A 24,039-nucleotide genomic window follows, 5' to 3' on the forward strand; every position below is an offset into this window, starting at 1 on the left:
GTAGCAGGATGGGATGATGCTGACTGGGGAGGAAGCCCCAGAACATTTGGGGCTGGGACTGAGCCTGGGCAGGATATGATGCCGAAGGCAGGGAGATGCCCTTGTAGGACCAGGGATGTAACTGGTATCAAAATGCCTCTTTGAGTATCAGTAACTTAATCTCTGTGCAGGTGTCCCTGTGCCTGATGGCAGCCCAGGAGTGTGTCCCTTCCCTGGAGCCCTGCAGGTGGCTTCCTGTCCTTGCAGCACATGCAAGTGGGGACATGCCATGGGTGTTTGTGCACAGTGGTGTCTGCAGCATGGGATGTGTCTCACCGTGTTCCCCGTGCTGGTGGTTCCTCCTGTGCTGGTGGAGCAGCTGCAGCTGGGATTGATGCCTGGCTGGGAGAAGGGGCTCACGTGGGGATGTCTGTGGCCAGAGCCTCCGGGCTGCTATGGCATGGGGTGCTCCAGGGGCTTTGCCATGCTGCAGCCATGTGCTCTGCCAGATGGGACTGGTGTTCCCTTGGAAATGTGTCACTCCTGCTCCAGATGCTGGCTCGTTGCCAGCCCAGCCCTGCTGGAGCAGTGACAGTGACACTGCCGAGGCATACATGGCATGGAATGGAGCTGCTCACAGCTAAGCTAAGCTGGGTTCTACCCACCTCTCTCCAGCTCTGGAATAAGAAAAGGTGTTTGGAAATCTTCATTGCGGACGTTTTGGGGTTACTAAGGAGCGGCCCGAATGTTGCATGCGCGCTTAGCGCCTTTGCAGCGCTGTGCTCAGGGTTAAACAGCAGGTTTTACCTGCTGGGAAAACAGGCTCTGAGCTGAAGATCAGGGGCCCAGCAGCTCCCCTGGTCCTGCTGCTGCAGGGCTGGCGTGTTGGGTGCCGCCGCTGGGATCTGTCGGGTGATGGCCGCGGGCCAGGAGCTGCGCGGAGCACCGCGGCGGTGAGGCACATATGCCGGCATGCAAACATGTACGCCAAAGAGATCCTGGCTGTCTAAATAATGTGAAATATTGACTAGCTCTCGCAGATGGTGCTCCACGTGCAGCTTCGGGGACTGAACTTCTCTGTCTCCTCTTGGGTTTTGGTGTGATGTTGTTTTGAGGCAGTTGGATGCTGGACTCTTGACAAACTTGTTGCTTTCAGTGGGATTGTGGAATTTGGGGCAAGTTGGTTGTTAATGCAGGCTGAGGGGAGGGGAGGAGGGTTGCAGAGGGCTTGACTGGCTCCTTCAGATATTCCTGATGGCTTTAAATCAGTTTTGAAATTATGGCATGGACTGGGATGCTGATTCTGGGGAGGGTTGGGTTTGTAGTGTTGCGCGGGTGTCGTTTGGTGGCAGTGTTGGAGAGGAATTGCTGCCTGTAGCCAATAGTGTGTGTTATTACCACTATTATGGTGATTGTATTCACTGAGGAAATGCTGATGAGGACGATTTGCATGAGGGTTTTGCTGGGGACCCAGTGTCCAGGACATTCAGACCACTGGCAGCAGGGTTGTTAGGATATGCTGCTTTCATATCAGCTCCTGGATGTTTGTCACACTTTCTCTGTTTTGCCTTCCTCTGGGATAAGATGCTGAGTCTGGATATGTGAAACTGCTTTTTGTGAGCTGCTCTGGAGGATGCTCTCGTGTTTTCCCAAAACCTGAACCCAGTACTGGGCACCTGCAGAGGGAATGAGCTATGTTGGCAAAGCCGTGCTGGCAAGAGGGTCTTATCATGGCTCTGGAAGCACACGGGGGAGTGCCCTCACCCACAGGTCTCTGTACTTGTGATAAAACCTCTTATCAGCCAGGTGGTTTGGTCACGGAGCCCTCAGGTGTCAGGCTCTGCTCAGGAAGCATCATGCTCCATTTGCTGCAGAGTTGGAGCCCTGGGTTGAGCTGGGGGACCTGCAGTGTGGGGTCAGTACCTGAAGTGAAGTCCCCAAGCTGGGGTCCCTGCCCTGGGCTGTGTGTGCCGTGTGTCACCGCCTGTGTCCCCGCCGCCACCGCCGCTCCTGGCGTGCGAGGGACCGACAGCCACAACAGTCTGTGCTCCTGCGGGGCTCGTTCCAAGGCAGCGTGCTGCTCAGGGTAAAACATGTTTCCCTCTTCTGTTTCCCGTTTTCTGCAGGCTTTTCCCATCTGCCTAACGGTCTCTACCCATCGTACATTCCCCTGAGCCACCTCGAACCTCCCAGTGCCGGCAGTCCGCTCCTGGCCCAGCTGGGACAGCACAGCCTCTTTGAGTCACAGAAAGGTGAGTCTGGGACCCTGTGTGCCCTTCCCTTGGTCACCCCAGGGTGCTTACCCTGTTTTTTGGGCCACTTTGGCTGCTGGAGCTGCTGGATGCTGGAGTGTTGGGGGTGAGGAGCAGGAACTGCCTTGGGTGGTCAGCCAGGGATGTTTCCTGGGCTGAGCGGTACCAAGGTTTTGGATGTGGAAGCCTCCTTGAAGCCCCAGTATGCATGAGACAGGGCTGTCTTACATGCCACATGGAGGAACCTGCTTGGTCCACTTTGCCCTGGGCATTTTTGTTTAAGACATCCTTGAAATCCCTTCTTTCCTGGTTTCCCACCTCTTGCCTGTCTCTGTGTAGGAGTTGAAGGCATTGGAAGCCTGTGATAATTTTGGTTGCTTTTACTCTGCAGATGGATTCTACCTGTCCAGCCATGCAGGCCAGTCCGCTTTGCACCCGCAGCCTCCCCTCTCAAGGACCGTGGGCAGCCACACGTCGAGCACTTTGCTCCGGGAGAAGGACCTTGGGCAGCTGCACAAGAGCTCGAAAGAAGGCCTGAAAGACCCCGGTGGGAAGGAGCGGGCGTGCCGGAGCGATCTGCCCCTGCCCTTTGCCAAGAAGGAGAGCAAGCCCAAGGAGGAGCCCCGACCCCGCAGCGTGGTGGACCTCACGCAGGACACCAAGCCCGACAGCGAGCGGAAAGTGAGCGTGGTGGAGAAGGCGGCGAAGGTCGGCGAGCGCCTCTCGCCGTTCCTGGCTGAGCACATGCCAAACCGGGGCGCAGGCGGCGGGGAACCCAAGTCCAAGAACCCGCTGCAGAGCTCTTCCCTCAGCAACTGCAACGGCGGCGGGGACCCCATGCTGAAGGTCCTGGGAGCCGAGCAGGACCGCTGTGCCAAGGACCCCGCTCGGCACGACGAGAACATGAGGCCTTCTGCGCACGCCCACGCGGAGCGGCTGAAGCGGGGGGAGCCCCTCCTGCCCTCCGTGGGCGCTTTGCACATCTCCTGTAGCTGTCCATCCCCTCACCCCTCGCAGACGGGGAAGATGACGCCAGCCACAACATTCCCTCCGCAGCCCGTCCATTCCAGCATGTACACCATCTTCCCACCGGCCAAGGAGCTGGGGAGGGAGCACAAAGTAATCGCCCCCACCTTCGTGCCTTCGGTCGAAGCCTACGACGAGAGGAGCGGGCCCATCCAAATCGCCTCCCAGGCCCGTGACAACAAGGGGAAGGACAAGGACCTTGGCAAGGTGGGGGTGCTGCAGTCACCCACGGAGCGGTGCCTTGCAGATGCCTCCCGCACACTCTTGTCCCAGGACTTTTCTTGTCACAGTGATGCCAAAAGGATGGAGGTTCTGAGAGAGAAGGGTTCGGTGATCAGGACGAACTCCATGGCACTGAAGAGACAGGTCACTTCAGAGCCCTTCCTCAACCGGCCGGGGCTGGGCTCTCCGGAGAGCAGGGAGTTCCTGGCCTCCAAGGATTTGCTGAAGCCGAGTCCGGAGGCAGAGCATCGCCCCTGCGAGCGGGAGCGCTTCCAGCGATCCAGCTCCAAAGAAGCAGCAAAGGTCTATGGCACTTTGGACTCTTCCCGGCAGCACCTGGACCACGGTCAGCTGAAACCGCCTGAGCAGAAGTGGAAGCCCTTCGAGATGGGCAACTTTGCCACCACGCAGATGGCGGTGCTGGCCGCGCAGCACAACCACGTCAGCCGGGTGGAGGAGGAAGCCAAGAAGGTCTACCTTGACCCCAGCGGTTTGCCGCGCTCCTCGGTGGTGGGCTCGCGGGGCGCCGCCGACGTGCTGCACCCCGCCTCGCACGGCGAGGGCTCGGCCATGCAGAGCCTCATCAAGTACAGCGGCAGCTTTGCCAAGGAGACGGCGTCCCGGCAGGGCTGCGGCAAGAAGAGCCCCTTCGGGGGTTTGGGCAACGTGAAGTTGGACTCTGCACAGCTGGGAGCCTCCAAGGTGCAGCAGCTGCTGCTGCAGCAGCCTGCGAAGCAGCTGAAGAGGGACCCTGAGAGACCCGAGAGTGCCAAATCCTTCGGCCGGGAGAGCATCGGCTCCCAGGGCGAGGTGGAGGTGAGGCACTTGCCTGTGGGCATTGCCGTGGCCGTGGCCCGGCAGAAGGACAACAGCAGCAGCAGCAGCAGCAAACTGGGGCCCAGCTTGGCAGACCGGGACCGCTCGCTGTCTCTCAGCAGCATCAAAGGTAGGTTCCCCAGGGTTTGTCTCAGGGCTTCCCTGGAGGATCTGTTCCCTGGGAAGAGCAACCACCCAGTGCAGGCTGCGTGCCATGAACTGAGTTTGGCATCTTCAGCTGCGTTTCCCTCCCTTGCCAGCCAAGGACGTGTTGTAAACCACAGTGGGAAGCAAGACCCCCTGTGCAAGAGGCAGTCAGTCCCCTGTCCCCACTTTGATCCCCTTTGAGGACAATCCTCCTTCATGAGTTTGATTCATTAGCAAAGGGAGTGACAGAGAAACCTCTCGAACCACCTTTGTGCTGGCGTTGTAATCCTATGATTTTGATTTAAGCCGTGGTGCTGGCAGGAGGGGGATGGCACCAGAGAGATTTTGGTCCTCTGCTTGACTTTTATAGCAAGATAACACCCGGGGGCTGCCTGGCACGGGGCTCTGCTGTGCCAAGGAGCGATGCCAAAGTGGTGAGCAATGCTCAGCTTTCCAGTTTTCCCTTGCCTTCCCCATTTTTCTGCCTTTGCCCCCCTCTCCCAAAACTTGAGTGGCAAGAAGCAGTTTCCCTCAGGGGCAGCAGCCCCTCTCCCCATTCCCATCACCTCCCAGAGCCCTCCCCACAGCCGGGAGCCGGCCGAGGAGCTCGTGGGCAGCACAGGGAGCTGTTTGTTCAGCCGTTCAATCGTCCCAGACGCTCCCAGCTTGCGTTAAATGTAATTTACTGAGCCGAACTAAAAGGCTGCAAACAAGGGTTGAATTCTGGCAGGCCTCTGGGCTCGTTGCTAAGTGATGCAGTTGGCTTTCAGACAGAAAACAAGACTGCTTTTCTCCTCCTCTCGCCCCCCAAATGCTGCCCCCCCTTTGTGTGCCAGGAGATATTCGTCTAATAACATTAGCTTGCTTGCGCTGAGTGGACGGTGCTTGAATGTTTAGACCTTTTAAGAAGGAGAAAGCAGGCTTTAGTTGGCTAATCTGTAGTATTTGGCAAGTAAAATGCAAGTATTTAGTACCGGGCATTGGTTGTCAAGGGAACGGACCTAAGCCTTTCCTCCATGCATAACTGATTGAATTTTTCTATGCAGTCCGTGCGTCATGTTCATATATATAGACAGAATGATCATTCACTGTCTGGACAATCATCGTTCTGTCCAGAAAAGGGACTGTCCTGTTGGTGGGATGGAGGATGGGCAGGAATTAGAGGTCCTGCAGTGTTTGTGTTTGGATGGGGGGGTGGAAAAAAGATGATAAACTCGTCTAGAAATAAAGGAGCACAAGGGGTGTAGATGATGGGAGAGGGAGGAGCAATGATAAAATAACAAAATAATGTGTTTCTAATGAAAGGCTGGGGGAGGGGATGTACTCACCTTCTGCCAAGGAAGGGAGGGAGGCTGTGAGCTCTCCAAGGAATTGCTCCATATTGCTGACACCAAAGAGACAGCTGGGCATTGATTAGGGGAAAGAAATAGGAAAAGAGGCTCCAAAGGGGAAAATCCTGGGACAGGGTGTGGAAAGGGAGTGCTGGCTGAGAAGCAGTGAAAGATGTTTGGGCTCCAGAGGGATTTGTGAGCCCCGTGCTGTGGAGGCTGGGGAGTAAAAGTGAGCAGCAGAGGCAGTGTGGGGCATCATTCAGTGAGTCAGGGAGGGGCTGGCTGGGCTGGGCTGGGCTGCACGTGGTGTCCTGGCAGGCTGTGAGCGAGATGTGGTGACCCTGGAGAGTCCTTTGGGAGGCAGAGCTGTGTGCCAGGTTTTAAAGCATCTTTGTTTTGTGCCTGGAGCCCGTGGAAGGAGCCTTGGGGAAAGGAGCTGGGAGAGATGTTGTCTTTTTCCTGGATTCCTTCTGACAGTAAAAGCTGAGGGAATTGGAGACTTGACAGCAAAAAGCCCATGGGCCGTCCAGGTTTGTGGAAATACATACTAGAGCTCTCCTTGGAAAGACTGCCTGTCAGCAGGATGGACTTGATGTTCCGAGATGTTTTCCCATGTGCCAAACCATATCCAGACAGGAGAGTGAGGACCCTGGGAAGGGCTGCTGGGGTGCAGTCCTGTGAGGCTGAGTGCTCTCTGCAAGCAGGGCTGGGATTTAGGAGTGGATTGTATCACCAAAGCATGGTGCAGAGAGGGGCAGCAGGGAATTGTGTGAAAAATGAGCATGCAAGAAAGAAGCTAAGGGAAAAACCAGGGAAAAGCAAGCTTAAAATCAGGCAGCTGGAGTGAAGATCTTGGATAAAGGGAAGGGTGGCCCCAGTACCTGGTGCTGGCAGAGCCAAGCGAGGCTCTGCTGCTCGCTCCTGTGAAGGTGCCTCCTAACCTCTCGCAGATGCAGCTGCTGCCATGCCAGGCTGTGTTTGCAAGAGCTGTGCTGATTGTGGACAAGTGGTTTCTCCAGCCAAACATCCAGCCCCCCTTTTTGGATTCCTGCCCTCATCTGCCATATGTGTCCCTGCCTCTCAGACCCTTTCTTGTTGCATGTCTCGAGGGGGATGCAGATTCCTGCTAATGGGTGAATTGCGGAGTGGGTGGAGCGCGCTGGTTTTGTGAGGGTCTGTATTGTTGGCTCTGCCTGTTGCAGAGAGACAGGGATTCAGAGCATACTCAGTGCTCCCAGACTAATTTACAAGATCAGAAGGTGCTTCAGAAAGTGCAGAAATAAAATCCTTCCCCTCCCTGAGATGTGCTAAGCAGGACTATGTGGTTTGGTGCAGGATTTAGCTGCATCTTGGCTGTTGCCAGGATGGAAAATCTGTCCTTCAGCACAGTGGTCCATTTGGTCCTGGCGCTCCGAGGCTGGCTGTGCTATCCTGGGAGACCAGCCTGGTGTGGCAAGTAGTTCCTTGTTGTCTTGGAGACGTGAACCTCAAAACACATGCACTTGGGTGCTACCAGGAGAATATTGCTTCAGTGAGAATATCTTGGTCACACAGAGAGCCTTGCCTGGTCTTTCAGAATTTGAACCTGGAGCATCCTTGGGGACACTGGTGTTTGGATGTAGTGGCTCTTCCACGCCCAGAGGAGAGGGGACAGCTTTCTCCAGGCCATTTCTCCTGTCTGATGGTGCTGGGTTGTCTCTTAGGGCACGGGCGCTCTGAAGATGACTGTGGGGACGAGAGGAGCCGCCACCGGGACAGCCACCTCCTGGCAGGGCGCTTGGAGAGGGACCAGGAGAAGCTGCTCAGGTGAGCCTTGGAAGGAGGTGACATCTTAGTGTCACAAACTGAGCTCAGGGACAGCCAGTCCAGACAGGAGACAGGGTTGCATCCATCCTGGAGTAGGTACCAAAGTTGCTGGTGTGGAGAGGGATGCTGAGTGGGGTACATGGGGCTATAGGCAGATCCTAAGTCCTCAGCAGAGAAATCCTAATAGAAAGCTGCAAATCCATGCCTGCTTCAAAGGGTTGGAGAGATGGAGTGTTTTATTCTACATGTGACATCTCCATCACAGCTCTCCTAGAGTGATTGACCCTCATTTGCCAAGACAGGTTCTGCGGGCTGGTCCATACTCCTGGGCTCCTCCATCACTTGGACCCTCCTCTCACTGTGTCTCTCTTGCCTCCTCCATCCCCAGAGAAAGCAAGGAGCTGGCAGATTTTGCCCGAATACACCCGTCCAGCTGTGCCACCAACGGTCTGAACTCCAACCTGATGGTGACGGGGGGCCCAGCCCTGGCGGGCTCCGGGCGCTGGTCTGCAGACCCCGCCTCGCACCTGGCAGCCCACCCCTGGCTGCCCAGGACAGGGAGCCCCTCCATGTGGCTGGCTGGCCATCCCTACGGTGAGTGCCTGCCAGGGAGCATGTCCAGAGGGTGCTCACACCAATGAAACCCAGGGAAAAGCACCAGGGAAAAGGGATGGAGGTGTTTTGGAGCAGTAGGTGGCTTCAGTGTGGGTAGGAACTGTGTGACCGTGTTCACAGGGGTCCCAGGAAGAGGGAAGAGATGAGGATCTGATTCCATGTTTCAGAAGGCTTGATTTATTATTTTATGATGTATATTACATTAAAACTATACTAAAAGAATAGAAGAAAGGATTTCATCAGAAGGCTAGCTAAGAATAGAAAAAGAAAGAATGAATAACAAAGTTTTGTGGCTCAGACTCTCTGTCCAAGCCAGCTCACTGTGATTGGCCATTAATTAGAAACAACCAACATGGGCCAATCCCAGATGCACCTGTTGCATTCCACAGCAGCAGATAACCATTGCTTACATTTTGTTCCTGAGGCCTCGCAGCTTCTCAGGAGGAAAAATCCTAAGGAAAGGATTTTTCATAAAAGATGTCTGTGACAGAGCTGTCTGCATCTCTTGAGTTGTGACCTCTGTGTTTTTTCTTCCAGGACTTGGTCACCCTTCCCTGCACCAGGGCATGACTCCAGGCTTCCCCCCTGCCATGGGGGGAGCTCTCCCCTCTGCCTACCAGTTTGCCAGAGACCCACAGTCAGGGCAGCTTGTTGTGATCCCCAGCGAGCACTTGCCACACTTTGGTAAGGATGTCAACTTGTGCCTGAGGACCGTTCTCTGACAGCTGTGGGGAAAACAGACTTTGGAGAGGGCCAGAGAGGAGCATACCTACCTGTGGGGACCTGCAGCCACAGCTGTGGGGTGGGTGTGAGTGGGCCTCTCCTTAGGTGATGGAAACAGGTAATCTTTAACAGTGGCTCTTCATCTTGCAGGGGATGAAGAGTTTGAGTCCTTGGTTAGGAGAATCCATTCATAGGCTCAGGCATGGAAATCAAACCAAGGGCTGGAGAGCAAAGCAAATCCAGTGGCCCTAGGGCACAGGGGTGGTGGGATTGGGGCTGCAGAGGGGAACACAGCACACTTTCCCCTCTGGTTTCTGGTTGTGTTTCTGCAAAGCCCAGCGTTTGGCATACTCTCTGGGACTGTAGAGACCATTGCCTTGAGTGATCCTGGTGATCCTTCATCCATCCTTGCCCTGCTGCCTCCCTGACTCCACCTCTGCTCATTCCGCAGCAGAGCTGATGGACCGGGCACCCCCGCTGTGGCCTGCTATGTACCCCCCAACCAGGAGCTCCCTGCAGCACGCTCACCAGCTCCAGCTGCTCTCCCATCAGCAGCTGCTGAGGCAGCACGAGCTGTACATCCTGCAGCAGCAGGCTGCCCACGCCATGGAGCTGCAGAGGAGTGCCCAGCTCGTGGTATGTTTTCAAGAAATTCTTGCTTGGCCATGAAACCAGCCTGAAGTTGGAGTGTCTGGGGAGAAAATGCAGCTGTGCCTGTGTGGCAAGTGTGTCTCAAGGGTGTGGATGCATTGAGTGATTCTGCCCTGGTCTCTGGGATGTGAAGCATTTGGTGTATCCTGCAGTTGGAGTCGGTTTTGGGGGGGTTTGGTGTAGAGCAGTGCTGTCAGAAGAGTTCCCCAGCAGCAGCACTGTGAGCTAGATTCCTTCCCATGAGATGGCTCTGTGTAATTGAGTGGTTTCATCTCTGGTCACCTCCAAACAAACCTCCTGAGCAACTCAGGGAAGCAGCTGCAGGACTTGCAGCACTCACACTGGCTCCTGGAGAGGATCCCATTCATGAAAAGGTTTTGGAAGTCATGAGCTCTCATTTGGGTGTTTTACACCCATTCATTTTTATAGTGGTCCTCTGGTTTTCAGGCTTCATTTTACATGTGGGCTGGAAGTTGGAAATAGAAATGTTTTGCTTTGGATGCAAATGAAAGCTGTGACATCCTTCTCATGATTCCTGGAGCTGGGAATTTGTGACTAAGCTATTGTAGATCAGTGTCACCCTCTGTCAGATTGGTCTTCAAATGGTCTTGCATTTGGAGAATGTATTTGATAAGACCTTGCTTTGGTCTTGCCTGGTGGTTGGTCAGTGCCACTTTGCAGATGTTGTGCTGAGTTTTGCTGTGTTCTTGTCACAGGAGAGGTTGAAGGCAAACGAGCAGCGTGTGGATATGGAAGAGAAGGTGACCAAACGGAGCCTGGACAGTGCCAAATCAGGCCTTTCCTCCTCTGCCCCGGGACTGGTGCACCGAAAACCACCTGTGCTGTCCCCCAGCGCCTCCACGTCCTACAGCAAGGCTGTGAGTCCACCTCCCCTCTCTCCCAGGGCCTCACCCGTGTCTGTGCTCAAAGCTGAGGTGATCCAAAAGATGGAGGAGCCACCTTCGCAGCCAGCCTACTCCTACCCCGCCACCCCCAGCTCCCATCCCTCCAGCCCACCCCCTGCCTCTCCACCCCCTGCCCCTGCCATCCCTCCAAAGGAAGAGGCGCCCGAGGCTGTGGAGAAGAAAGAACTGGAGCTGGAAAAAGAGGCTGCTGGTCCATATCAGGCCTTGTTCCCAGGTAAGAGAGCCCTGCTTTGGCAGAGTCCCGTTGTGTTTGTGCCTGCCTCCCGTTTTCTCCTCGACTCTTTCCTGCTTCTGTCCCTTCCCCTAGGGAAAGCCACATAGCTCCTCTAAAAGGCAGGGGAGAGGGAAGGAGCAGGGCTGGTGTGATGGGCCGAGATTGATGCCTGGGTGCCTGGGGCTGTTGGCTCTCTTCTTCCTGTGGGCTGAGCCTGGGTTGGTTCTGCCAGGGCTGGAGTCCCAGTGGGAGAGGATGCAGGAGGCAGATCTCTCTCCAGTTGCATGAAAGTGCTGGAAGGGTGCAGAAGGGACCTCTGGGGTGCTGTCTGTGGCAGCCTGGTCAGGAGAGATGTGCCCAAAGCTTCTATTGCTTGAGAGCAGAAAGAGACCAGAGATGATGGAAGCAAAGGGAACCAGCTCTATGCCTGAGTGAGAGAGAAGGTGCTTTGGAGACCCAGCCATTACACAGTCTGTCCTTTGTGATATCTTGCAGAGATCCCCCCTGGATACCCATTCCAGTCCCTGCCTCCCTCCTTTGGAAGACACTATCCCTACCTCCTGCAGCCCCCCGCAGCATCTGACGCGGATGGGCTGGCTCCTGACGTCCCGCTGCCTGCTGAGGGCTCTGAGCACATGGACCTCTCCTCAGAGGTCAAACCCATCCACCTGTCTCCGTCCAAAATCCTAGAGCCCATCCCAGCAGCACCAGAAGAGGAATCCTTGGAAGAGAGGGTGAAATCAGAGGTGCAGATGGAGGAAAGCCAGGAAAGCATCTGTGAGCAGGACATGGGGACTCTGAACATCAGCACCTCTGCAGCCGTCCCCGTGCAGAACGTGGACAATTGCAACCTCCTGTTGCACCAGGGCGAGGCCCTGGGAGCTATGGAGCAGGACCAGGAAGACCTCCAGAGCTGCCCACCTCCCTACCAGGTTGTGGCCTGTCCTGCAGAGGCAGAGGCTGAGGCAGAGAGCGGGAGTGGAGCAGAAACCTGCTCCATGCACATGGACTATGACGGTTTGCTCGTGCATGCGGAGAGCGAGCCCCCGGAGATGGACCTGACGCCCCAGCGGGAGGAGGCCTCTGTGGCCATGGATCTGCAGAGTGCTGATGTGCCCCGGGCCAGGGAGTTTCCCAGCCTGCCTCCTGAGGAGGGGGAGCAGGGGCCAGAGATCCCTTCCTACACAGAAGAGGCAATCGCTTGCCAAATCCCAGATCTGGACATCAAGCCGGGTGACCCGCTGGCTGGGATGAATGCTTTGGTGGCTGCTACAGAAATGCCCCAGGCTTGTTCCTTGCTGACTACCACCACTGTCACTCCACCCCAGATGAAGGTGGAGGTGTTAACTGACCAGAGCCTGGAGCACTCCTTCCTGCAAGGGATCACTTTGCTGAGTGAAATTGCAGAGATGGAGCTGGAGAAACGGAAGCAAGAAATGCAGAGTAAGTTGTGAGTGGGGAGTGATCAACTCTGGACCATGGTGGGTCTCCCAACTTATGGTCCCTGTGCTCTCCTTGTGGGCAGAGAAGCAGTCACAGGTGGGATCTCTCTCAGCAAGACAGCAAGGAGTGCATTGCTCTGAGTTGCAGGAGTGGTTGGTACTTCAGATGGGGTTGGAGCAGAGTTTTTGTTGCAGCAGGCTGAGCTACGTGTGGCTTTTGTACTGCTCTCCCTTCCAAAGGCCCTTGCCATGTCTAGACAGTTTGTGGTATGCGTAGAGGAAACGGAGCCCCAGTTGCTGAGAGCTGCCAGGGTAACACCCTTCTGGCAGGCACTGAGTCCACAGTCTGTTGGGGTTTGGCACCAGAGGCCCCAGTAGCTCCAGATGACGCTTTCCAAGAGCTTGGCAGGTCCTGAAAAGAATCTCACCTTCCAGTAACTTCCTGAGGTGAGAAGTGATGGGAACTGCCAGTTACACCATGGCTGAGTACAACAGGAGATCTCAAGTGGGGGCCAAGGGTGGCTGGGGGGCCCCTTGAGCAGCCATAGTCAAGAGAGGGCCATCAGCCTCTCCTTGTGCCTGCTGGAGAAGCAGTCTTGGAATGTAGAGATTCTGTAGCTTTTTTTCCTGCCCTTCTCAGCAGGTCCAGAGAGTTTCCCTGTCCGGCCAACGCTGGAGAGTTTGCTGGCTGCCAGCACCCACATGCTCATGGAAGTGCTTTCCACCCCCTTTATGGAAAGTCTGAAAACCATCCGGCTGCCTCGAGAGCTGAATCCCAACAAAAAGTACAGCTGGATGCAGAAGAAAGATGAGCCAGTAAGTAGCTCTTAGTGTGGCTGAGCCTGGAAAGCCCCAGTGCACCCACTGACACAGCTCACTGTCCCAGCCCCAGTCTGGGGGCTCGTGCTGGCTCTGCTGCCCCTCTGCATTCAGCACAACGAGCTGGCTGTTCCCTCATGTCACATCCTGGCTGCAGTTCAGGTTCTGCCCTTGTTTGTTAGTCAAGGTTCAGCCCTGGAAATGGTGTTTTAATGTGAAACCAGAGGAACCTGTGTGTTACTGTTTTGGCCAGAGGATAAATAAAAATAGTGGCAGCAGGGTTTTTCCTTGTTTATTTTTAATTTGCTGACCCTTTCCTGTGGAAGAGGCTGATAAGTTGTTTTGTACAGAGCAAGTAAGTATTCCAAGATAGGATATATTGTGATCTGTCATTTTAAACAAGGTAAAAGAGCATCTTATCCTGCAGCTTCTCTTCCAGGGTTGCAGTCCCTCTGAGCTGATGCCATCCTGTGCATAAGCCACAGAACATCTTTGCTTTGCTGGTTTTCTGTCATACCACTCTGAGGCTGTGCTGGTGTCTCTGCTTCTCTCTCAGCACCAAGGGCTCTCTGCCAGGCTGCACACCTTGGCCATTGCCAGGGCACCCCGTGTGCACCCCCTGGGCCTGTCCTGACGCTCTGTTGCCTCCCCACCCCAGATGTACTCCATCAAATCAGCCATTGAGAACATGGATGCCATGGAGCTGGACTACAGGATGAGGCTGGCCGAGCTGCAGCGGCGCTACAAGGAGAAGCAGCGGGAGCTGGTGAAGCTGCAGCGCCGCAGGGACTCCGAGTAAGTCACAGGCTGCTCACCCAGGTCTTGGTTTTTTCCAGCTGGGCGCTGCCTCTCGGCCCAGGAGAGAAAACTGCCCTCCATCCCTCCCTGCCTCCTCTCCTTTCCTCTCCTCCTGGTACATGCCAGCAGAGCTTTGCACAGCACACTCCTAGGCTATGTGACACGACAACCTGGTAACTGGTGACTGCAGCTGGGAGACTGTGTTAGAGACAACCTTGGCTTCAGCAGCTCAGTTTAGCAGTTTGGTGGCAGGCGAAGGTTCTGGGTTGGCTCCCGTTCTTGCTCGCTTTCTTTTAATTATTTTCCTTTTTTCTTCTTTTTTGGATTCATTTTCTTTATTTTTTCCCTGTTCGTTTTGCTTTTCGGTTGCAAAATTTGCTTTTGCTTTTTTTTTCCTTTGCCCGTTTTTTTTGGTTTTGGTTTTTTTTTTGTTGCCTTGGTTAACAGTGAAGCGTATGGTTTTTTTAAAGGGAAAAGCATGACGAGAAAAGTAGAAGCTTGGCGAGAAGAGGCCCTGGAAGGCCCAGGAAGAGGAAACTTGGATCAAGCGCTCTGTCACCCATTAAGGAGAGAGGGAAGAGTGACAGCAAGAGTGGAAAGTAAGGCTGGAATCTGGGGAAGATGGGAACATGGCAGGGTCACTGTGCCAGGGTCTGACTTGGGGAGAGCATCTTGGATGCAGTGGGAGCTCGCTGTGTTGGCAGGCTGGATAATGTGAGTGTGTCCTTCCAGTGGGAATGCAGTGCCCTCCCCGCAGGCAGAGCTCCTGGCTGCTGTTGGGTGCAGGCAGGACAGGTGGAGTTGAGCAGCTGTGAGATGCTGAGATGGCTGGCAGGGAGTTTAGGTGAGGTTTTGGAGTGGGCAGTGTGTCCTCGTGTGCTTTCAGGAGAGCAGATGGTGCAGTCAGGTGCTGTAGAGGCAGTTGTGGGGATGTTGATGTCAAAACTGGGAAGGACAGGGCTATTCCAGGTTATCTGCTTTGTAGGACCTTTCTGCTGTGTTTCTTCTGTCTTCCTCTCTGTTCCCTGAATCAGTGGGAGTTGGTTTTGCCTGACATCTCTGTTTCAAGGATCAAGATTATCCTCTACTGTGCTTTTCTCTCTTTTGCAAGTCCAGCTGCTCTTGTTTGCATCTCACCACTGTTGGCCACCTACCCTACCATGGATGGCCGCTCCAATGGGAAGGCATTTCCAAGCTGCCTCCCAGTGTGCTCCATATTTCTGCACATGTCCTTTTCAAGACTGCAAATCAGAGTCAGGTGCCCAGCTCCCACTGACCAACGCTTCTGAAAATCTGTCCTCTTGGTGGCTCTGTGTTTTGCTCTTTGTGTTTGGGTGGCTGGCCAGGCTGGAGGTATCCTGAGGCAGCTGGAGCTGTGCCTGTGTGGGTGTGTGACAGTGTTGTGTGTGCACGTCCCTGGATCGCAGGAATGCTGCTGTGGGAGGTGGAGGTGCACCCTCAGCCAGTGTCCAGGGCCTGAGGTGTTGGTTTAGCTGTCTGTGCAGGTCAGCAGAGAGGACAGAGGGACGGAAGCTGCCCCATGTCAGTGGCTTTGTGGTCTGACCAGCAGGCTTAGGGTGAAGGAGGCAGCATATGAGAGCTTGAAATGGAAGCCTGGTAGGAATCCTGAGGTGTTGAGTGATCATCCATCAGATAGTGACTGGAGATGGCTGGGGAGCCGGGAAAGATGTGCTTATAGTCTCACCTACTTTATTTTTTATTTTATTTTCTTATTTATTTACCCTCTCCTTTCCCCCCAAATCCCAAAGCAAGTCCAATGGTGTAGATCACAAATGCCTTTCACTAAGGGCCTGACCTGGAGTCTGGAGTGAGCCAGTCCTTGCAGTGCCTTTGTCCCTCCTTGTCACCCCATGTGGCATTTCCTTGCCACCTCCTGCTCATACCAAAGAAACCAAAGTGTCTGGGCAGTGAGGCACCTCCCTGGGCCTCAGGAGTCTCTCTCTGCACCTACAGAATCCATGGAAGTAGAAGTGGGAAAAGACCTTAAGGGCCACCTCAGCTGTCAGTCCTTCCTGTGGCTGCTCTGTACCAAATCAGGCATTTTTGGTGGCTGTTATCAAAACACAAAGCACTTCCTTGTAGAGACCACCTTGCAGGTCTCTGATTTCAGGCACCCTCACCTGTCCTGGTGGCCGGGAGCGTGCACAAAGGTTGGCTCTCCTGTTTGGTGGAAAACCTTGTCTGAACTGCTGTCACTTCACAGTAGACTTGGCTCCTGCTGAGGATCCCCACTGTCTTGGGAGGCATTTAACCTCACTTTGGAGCTTGGTGGGGATCACAGGGAGGAAAGCCTCCCCCACCTTGACCCATGCTGTGCTTGGCTTGCAGACTGAGCAAGTCCTTGTTGCTCTCTGAAGACTCTGAGACTGGTGAGGGCATGAAGAAGAGGCACAAAGGGGCCCTCCCAGAGGAGGACGAGGATGTGGAGAGCAGCAGTGGCAAGATGAAAGGAAAGAACCCAAGCTGGGAAGAGCACGATGCAGCTCCCAGCTTCTCAAATGAGGTCAGTGCCCTCGTGGGGAGCATGGAGCCACGGGCCAAAAGTCCATCTCTTTCCTGCTTTGCTGGTGTTGGCTTGGACTCCTGATCTTTCAGCGTCTGCTTTTAGTTCACATGGGTTTAGGTGCTCCTCAAGAGAGGATTGTGTGCAGTGGAGGGGCTAATGTTGGCTAATGAGGTAGAACAGCAGAGTCCAGTGCCTTGGAGCCAGCCAGAGCATTCAGTGCTGCACTGGCTCTGAGTCCAGAGCAGGGCTTGTTTTACCCCTTTGCCTATTGAGAGAGCACAGGGGAATGGATCCCCTAAAGCAAGGGAGGAATGGAAACACAGCCTTGCTATTTCAAATGCAGGGTTTTCTGCTCCTGTTGAGGCAATGAGATATTTACTGGAGCTTTAAGCTGGTGATGAATCCAAAATGCATGCAGGCAAAGTACTGAGTTAGAGCTGCTGTTATCTAGCTGTAGCACATGTAAAATATATTTGCTTTTTTCAAGAAGCGAGAAAGTACTGAAAAGGATGTAACAGCTCTGGCTGTAGTGCAGTGGTGCTGATGCTCATGCTGAGAGGTATTTGGGTTCTTTTGGCATCCCAGCCTCTGGAGCTGGTTGATTATGTGGAAATCCGTATTTATTTGGCTGGCTCTTGGGTAAAGAAGATTTTTAATCCTTGTGATTTAGAGAAAAGCTTGTAAAACCAGCCCAAACATACCCTAGAAACCAGGTGGTGTACAGAAAAAGAGCTCCAAATAAGTTGTTGTATGAACATATTTCTTTTGGAAGAACATTCAAGTTTTCTAAGTTAATCTTGCAATTTTGTAACGCTCAGTAAAACTGTACTTTTAGCTGACATCTTCCTCCTCTTCCTCCCTGGAACCATGATGGGTTATGGCAGCTGAGGGGCTAAAACTATCACCTTGAGGCTTTATTAACCACATGCATGAGACAATTTGGAGGGCTAGTAAAATCCCTCAGGTCTGCCATGACATCTGCTCCATGTTCACCTTGTCTCTTCCTTTCACCTCGGCAGTTAAAGCTCAAAAAGAAGAAGGTGCCATCAGATCAGGAGCAGCTAGCCAGCAAGCTTGACAAGGCCCTGTCTCTCACCAAACAAGACAAGCTCAAATCCCCCTTCAAGTTTGCTGAGAGCTCTGGGGGAAAGCTCAAAACCACTGGAGGCGGCAGCAGGTACCTCACAGCCCACGAGGCTCTGCCAAGCAAGGAGGAGAAGAGCCTGGCCAAGAACCTGGGCCTGTCACTGAAAACAGCCAAGGAAGGTAAAAACAAAGTGACTGCCAAAATGAAGAAGATGGAGGTGGGGTTGAAAGTCAAAAATCAGCTCAAGGTTTCCCATTCACCAGCAATATCTGAAGTTAGCAGCTACTCCTATAGTAAGTAACCTCTTTTTTATCTCTTCTGTCTGTAGGAGGGCTTGTGGTGGGAGTTTCTGGCCTATTGAAAGGGGTCTTGCAGATGAGTCTGGTTTTGCTCATGAATGAAAAGTAACCTCCTCCTCCTCCCAGCACTGCTGTTGCATCTTTGGGTTGTGTGCCCACCTTGCTGTCCAAGGGGAAACCATATCTCTTCCTTGACCTGTGTTATATTCATCATCAGTGGGGAAAACACTTGAAGAAGTTGACCCATATTCTTTCTTTTGGTGGGAGTAGACACTGTCCTACCTGGCAGATGAGCAGGTGGAGCCTCTTCTCTAGGAGGTAGTTGACTGTTGAAGTCCTTGTTGAGTGCAGTGGGCTTGGCTTTAGGATGATGCCATGGAATGTGTTGGGAAGGAAAAGCCTGGCTGTGACACTGATGTTCCTGAGTGTCCTCCTGCCCTTCAGTGTCTTGGCTTGCTTCCTGGCGGGCTGTGCTGAGCCTTCCCATGGCTCTCAACAGTGCTTGTCCCCACCCGACGTCAGTGTGGTTGGTGATTGTTACTTCTAAACCCAAAGTGTGCCAAGGTGAAGGTTCCAATAAATGACCCCTGTTACAGAAGGAAAAATCTGAATTGCTAACAATGTTGGGAAAACAGTAGAACCAAACATAGGAGAGTCTTTAACAGTTCAGGCAGACACTGGGGCAGAGTTTATGGTCTGAGACCGTTGTGTAATGGTCTCAGCTCACTTGCACACGCATCTTTCCCCTTGCTTGCAGCTATTTAAAGCCATGTTAAAACCTTTATGGGATGTTTGTGTGCATAACAAATACATCTCTTGGTGCAACACTAGTTTAGAAATTTCGCTAATGGGGAAGATGAGCTAGGGACTCTCCAATGGAACAAATGTTTGGCATGAAATTAGCCATTTATGTGGCAAAATAGGAGTCATTGTGTCCACTGGACTTGAACACAGCCTTTGGCTTATTGTGCTGTACACAGTACCCAGCAGTTCTGTTCTTGAGTGTGCTTTACTCCCAAGGACAGACACGTGTCTCCTGAAATGTGGGCTCTGGAGCTAATGGGAAGAGAAAGAACAGGCTGTTGGTGGAGCTAAAGCCTTGGCTCATGGCAGAGGGAGCTTTTACAGTGCCTTCCCACTTGGCACTGTTATTTCAGGAACAAAAACTGCCTCCCAGACCTAAGAGAGCTTCTAGCTAACCACTGTCCAGTGAGTCTCCTGGTGTGGGAGTGTTCCCCTTTGTCACTCAGGTCTCAGCTCAGGATTATTGCAACTGAGGAAACAGCTCAGCTTTGGTTTTTCAGCCGTGTGCAGGTTCAAAGGAAGGGCCTCAGCCTGTCATTTGGTCACTCAGGCATGGTGAATTTGGGGAGGCAGGTTGAGCATATGGCAGCACCTCCTATGATTGCTGTGCTGCTTATGTGGAGAAGGAGAAGCGGGACTGGCGCCAAGTCCTTCTGCTTCCTGACCTCAGGATTGTCTACCTTGAGTCCTGAAAACTTTGGGCATAGATCCAAAGGGCAGACTGAGCATCTTATTCCCTCAGATTTTAAGAAAAGTCAGGTGTCCAAAATAATTTGGGCTTCGAGCTTCCTAAACTTGCCATTCTTCATGTCTTCCTCTCCACAACCCAGTGCAGTGGAGCTGGGGAGTGATGGCACAATGTCTGTAATGTTGTGAAGCTGAGGGCATATCCACAAACGGGGAGGTGACAATGTACACCCACTTCTGTTGCATCCAGGGGTGCCATGTTCTTTTTGTCCCTCTCATCAGCTGCCAGAGGGGATATCTAGATAACTTCTCACCACCCACAAGGCTTAGCAGCTTTGCAAAGCCATCCTTCACAGATCAAGGAGCAGCATGGTCCCTGCTCCTTTGCGTCGTACGCCATGGAGCATCTGGGGCAGCGTGTTTGGAGTCAGACATTTGGAGTTAGACATCCTGCCTCCTTGGCAGCTGGGCTTGCTCCAACCACATGTGTTGAAAACCCTCTGTGAGAGCTGGTTTGTGTAGAAAAGGAGATTCAGGTCAAGAGTGTTGAATATCACCATAGCCAAGACAAATTCGGGTTGATGGCCCAGTTGTTGACAGCGCTGTTGCCTTCAGTGGACATTTTCATAGTGGAAATGTTTGCTTCATTTTTCTGCTGCCAAGCTAAAAACACTCCTTAGATCTTAAGGGAGGACAAGGAGGTGGAGAGTGAAAAGAAGGAATCAAGGCTTACGATGGAGCACCTGGGCAGGGGTGGACAGTGGCGGCACCAAAACCCCCCCAAAATCCCCAAAGCCCGTTTGGTGATGTAACGCTCTTCCCACCCACTTTGACCACAGATACGGACTCGGAGGAGGAGGAGGGATCCCTGAGGGACGAGTGGCCGGCGCAGCCCCCGTCCGCCGCCAAGCCGCGGCCGCCCGGCCTGTACAGCTCGACGGCCAGGAAGGGCGGCCGGGTGGCCGGCGGCCCCAGGGCGGCCCCGCGCAGCGCGGTGGCCCCAGGGCGGCCGCTGAGGCCCAAGGCCGCGGCGGGGCGGAAGCAGCCATTCTGCCTGCTGCTGAGGGAGGCCGAGGCGGGATCTTCCTTCAGCGACTCCTCGGAGGACTCGTTCGATCAAGGTTATTAATTTCTAGCAAACGCACCCCCAAGCGCAGCCCGTGTGGGAGCAGGGTGGGGCCGAGGGGCCTGGCGGGCTGGGGTCAGCCATTTTGATGGTCGGAGCCAGGGCGGCCATCTTTGTCCTTGGCAGCGTAGCCTGCTTTATCACCCCAATGGTTATTTTTTATCCTTTTTGTATCTGTATCATTGTGATATTTTTACTGGCTGGCTCTTTTAGAGCTTTTATATCCACTGGGTTTTAGTGTCCGCCTCTCCCTGCTTTCCTGTTCCCTTCCTCCCTCCTTCAGTTTTAACCTCACTTCCTTCCTTCCTGCCACCACCACCATTATATTATTATTATTATTACAATTATTATTATTATTTTAATTATTATTATTTTATTTTGGCATGAGCCTTGTCAAAGTTTGAAAGGAGCTTTTTGATTACTTTCCTCCTTTTATCCCTCCTTTATTATTTTCCCCTCCTTGTTCTTTTTCCCTCTCCTGTTTCTTACCCCTCCTTTCTTTTTCTTCCTTTTTCCCTTTTTCTTTTATTCCCCTCTTTGTTTTTTTTCTCCCCCTTTTTTTTTTTCTTTTTTTTTTTATTACCGGGGTACTGTTGTGTGGCCGTGTGACTTGATGTTTGTACTGCGATTTGGTTTACCAAGCTTTATTAAACATACCGAGTTCATTTTTAACTAAACCTGTGTACCTTGTCTCTCTTGCTGTGTCTCTTATCAGGCGATTAGGTTGCTGCTTCACTCCATCCTGCTCTGCATCCCCCTCCTGCTCCCACTCCCCATCAGTAGAACTGGAATTAACCTAGTCTGGGGTACTCTCTATTATTCAAATATCCCTGCTGCCTTTGTCCAGATAAAGCCTAGGCTTCCCCCTTCCCCCCCCAGCCCCTTTAAGTTAATTTTTTTTTTGTTCACCCAATTTAGTTTTATATTTCTTAGTTTGTTTGCTGTTAGACTCTCTCCAGGCAAGTAAACCATGGAGGCACTGACTCCTTGTTGCTGCTGCAGGAGGGTGCAGGGTGTATTTAACAGCCAGAAATTTTTCTTTTTAATTTTTTAAAACTTAAATGTCAAGTTTTTGTGTCTCTTTTTGGGTGGTAGGGTTTTTTTTCAGATGCCCAGACGTAACCCACGGTGCTCAAGGATGTGGCAATTACTGCATTAAATTTGACTCTCCAGTTTCCCTCCCTCACCCTCAACCCAATTTTTTTCTTGCAGCCTTTTTTTTTTTTTTTTTTTTGTCAGCCTGTCATTAGTACTTCAGTGGGAAAAGAGATTACTTGAGACTTTTCCTCCAGAGACACAAGGGGTTTCTGTTTTAGAGCGCACTCATTAAATAATAATCATGGGGAAAGGTCATTTTAATGAGCCCTCAGCTCCCGAAAGAAACCAGCTTGGCTGGGCTGAATGCAAAGCAAGAGCATCCCCAGTTGTTATCTAAGTTACATGGCAGAGCTGGATGTAGCCCAGCAAAAGCCTTTTAGTGTTTTACACTGCTCAGGGCTGTTAATTGAAAAACAGGGCTGGAGAGTTTGGCTTTTGTTTTGTTGGGTTTTTTTTTATTTTCTGAGTTTTTTGATGTTAATTTCCTCTGTGCACCTGTTTGGTTTTTTTTTCCCTCCAAACCCAACCTCCAAAGATGATAATTAAAGCTAAAAAGAAAAAAAAAATATCAAACATGGCAGAAAGATACAGAATGTTGATTTGTTTTGATGTGGCTCTGGGCTGGACCCACCAATGCATTTCAAAGAAAACCCAAAAGAGAAATACATATGTCAAAAAAAAAGGAAAGAAAATAAAAGAAAAAATGTTCTTTAGAGAACCCAAAAAGTTGTGGGGAGAGTGAATTTTATGTAAGGCTGAGATTGCCACATTTCCATGAAGAGTCTGCATTAACTTCCATTCTTCCCTTCCTTGTTCCTTCCCACATCTTTTCTTTGTTTGTTTTGCTGCTGTTGGAAATTTTGAGGATATCAATCCCTTTTAGGTGCCAAGTTCTTGAGGGGGGTTTTGGGTTTGCTTTTTGGTTTTGCTCCAGGTAAGCAGAGAGGTAACTTGTCCCTTTGTCTAATTTGCAAGTAACCTATCTGCTTTATTAGAAGAAATAAACTAAAAATCCCAGTTTTATGGGATAAAATCTGGGGAGGGAAGGGGGTATGGGAGGAGGTTGGGGAATCTGGAACAAATGGGGAAATGCATTGTAAATCCCATTGGGGTGTCATTTAATGGTGGGGAAACCAAAGATGCAAAACCCCCTGGGGTGGGAGGTGGGTATGGAGAGGGAGGTGGGAAGGGATTATTGCTTACAATTTGGGGTTTTTTTCCTGCAAATGAATTTTTTTTTCTTTAATTTTTTTTTTTTTTTTTTTGTTGTTGTTGTCAGAATCATTTCTTGAAGGGATATTTGGGTAATAGGGTTTCTGATGGCTTTCCCTGAATACTAAACCGATTAATAACCTCAGCTTTTCTAGAAGTGCTCGCTTTCTCCTTGCAGCTGCTTGACCAACCCTTTCACCCCTGCCCCTATCCATGATGCTTTGAATGTCTGTGTCGGTCTCTTGCATTTGCTCTCACGCTGCACTAAAGAAGCAAAGTGGTTGGCTGGTTGTAGGGCAGACACTTCTCAGCGAGGGGTCACTAGCCATGAACCTGAACCTTGACCATTGTTATGTAGGTAGGCAAAATAACTTTTCTTTATGTCATCTGTCAGCCTCAGACGTTTCGCTGTTGCCTCCATGAATAATGACACGTAGCTCTTTGCATTCTCTTGGTTATTTGAATTTTGAAAATGATTGCTGTCCGCTTTCAACTTTCCTCTGTCCATGAAGAGTCTCACGTGGAAGGTTTGCACGTGTGTGTTTGTGTCTGAGGACTCCAGAAATGCTTTGCTGCTTGCAGAACTGCTTTTGGAGAACCCCTTAGCCCAGCCAGAGCAAGGATTCGTAGATGAGTCTGAGATGCAAACCTTCAAGGTTTCTGGACCATGGTGCAGAAATGTCCCCATGTCAGGGATGTTGTCTGGCCCTGGCCCTGCAGTATCTGTGTCAGAGGTGGGATTAGCTGCAGGGAGACCTGTTTGCTGTCATCTGGTTAGACACAGATGAGGGGGGACGCTCCGCTTTCTTACAGACCAAACATCACGTTGCCATTCTGATAAGAGGCAGAGCTTGTGGGTTTTAATCCAGTGACCTTGGAGAGGAAACTGCTAAAGTGGGCTAAAGCCCATCAGGATAGGTAATTCCTTGAGCTTTCTGAAACAAAAGGCCCATAAGTCCTCCTCCTCCATATTCTGTTTTCCTTAAAAAATCAGTACCTTATTCTCTGTTCTCTTTCTCCTGACTTGGAGGATGATTTTACCCCAATTAAAAAAAAAAAAAAAGCAGTGATAGGTAACCAGTTCCTTACACATTCCCTTGTGATAGTTGTAATATTTTAAAAATTTTCATAAGCACTTCTGGAGTCAACAGCACAGCACATGTGGAGGGGAAGAATCTTCCAATGATGAGAATTGGCTTATCTGGAAAAAAAAAAAGGTACAGTCTTAAATTGGGCACTCAAAAATAAGTAATCTCCAGAATTTGGACAGATTGCAGAAATCAGATGTTAATGACCCAGTAGCTGTCTAAAGTCTGCCTGTACTTAGCCTGCTTTGTATGCTGTAGACCTGCTTGGTGTTATGAGAAAATCATGCTGTTTATTTTTACAATGTGAAATGACTGTTTTAAGTGTGTGTTTTTACTCCCTCCCT

At 51.9% G+C, this 24,039-nt stretch overlaps 1 protein-coding gene across 4 annotated transcripts in view; it reads left to right on the top strand.

The window, feature by feature from the left end:
- TNRC18 (trinucleotide repeat containing 18) overlaps window positions 1-24,039 on the top strand; it is a 54,610-nt gene that overhangs the window by 14,464 nt on the left and 16,107 nt on the right. For 2 of the 4 annotated variants that reach the window (XM_063171719.1, XM_063171720.1), the window contains exons 2-15: window positions 2,106-2,231; window positions 2,623-4,425; window positions 7,477-7,579; window positions 7,968-8,173; window positions 8,732-8,878; window positions 9,369-9,553; window positions 10,285-10,708; window positions 11,204-12,151; window positions 12,791-12,966; window positions 13,628-13,764; window positions 14,238-14,366; window positions 16,117-16,291; window positions 17,314-17,674; window positions 20,011-20,292. In XM_063171719.1, coding sequence (XP_063027789.1) covers window positions 2,106-2,231; window positions 2,623-4,425; window positions 7,477-7,579; window positions 7,968-8,173; window positions 8,732-8,878; window positions 9,369-9,553; window positions 10,285-10,708; window positions 11,204-12,151; window positions 12,791-12,966; window positions 13,628-13,764; window positions 14,238-14,366; window positions 16,117-16,291; window positions 17,314-17,674; window positions 20,011-20,292 — 5,202 coding nt within the window. The remainder of the gene's footprint in view (window positions 1-2,105; window positions 2,232-2,622; window positions 4,426-7,476; window positions 7,580-7,967; window positions 8,174-8,731; window positions 8,879-9,368; window positions 9,554-10,284; window positions 10,709-11,203; window positions 12,152-12,790; window positions 12,967-13,627; window positions 13,765-14,237; window positions 14,367-16,116; window positions 16,292-17,313; window positions 17,675-20,010; window positions 20,293-24,039) is intronic. The other 2 variants (XM_063171721.1, XM_063171722.1) reach the window with 2 other exon arrangements.

This window comes from Melospiza melodia, chromosome 18 (assembly GCF_035770615.1).
Source record: "Melospiza melodia melodia isolate bMelMel2 chromosome 18, bMelMel2.pri, whole genome shotgun sequence".
Lineage (NCBI taxonomy): Eukaryota > Metazoa > Chordata > Aves > Passeriformes > Passerellidae > Melospiza > Melospiza melodia.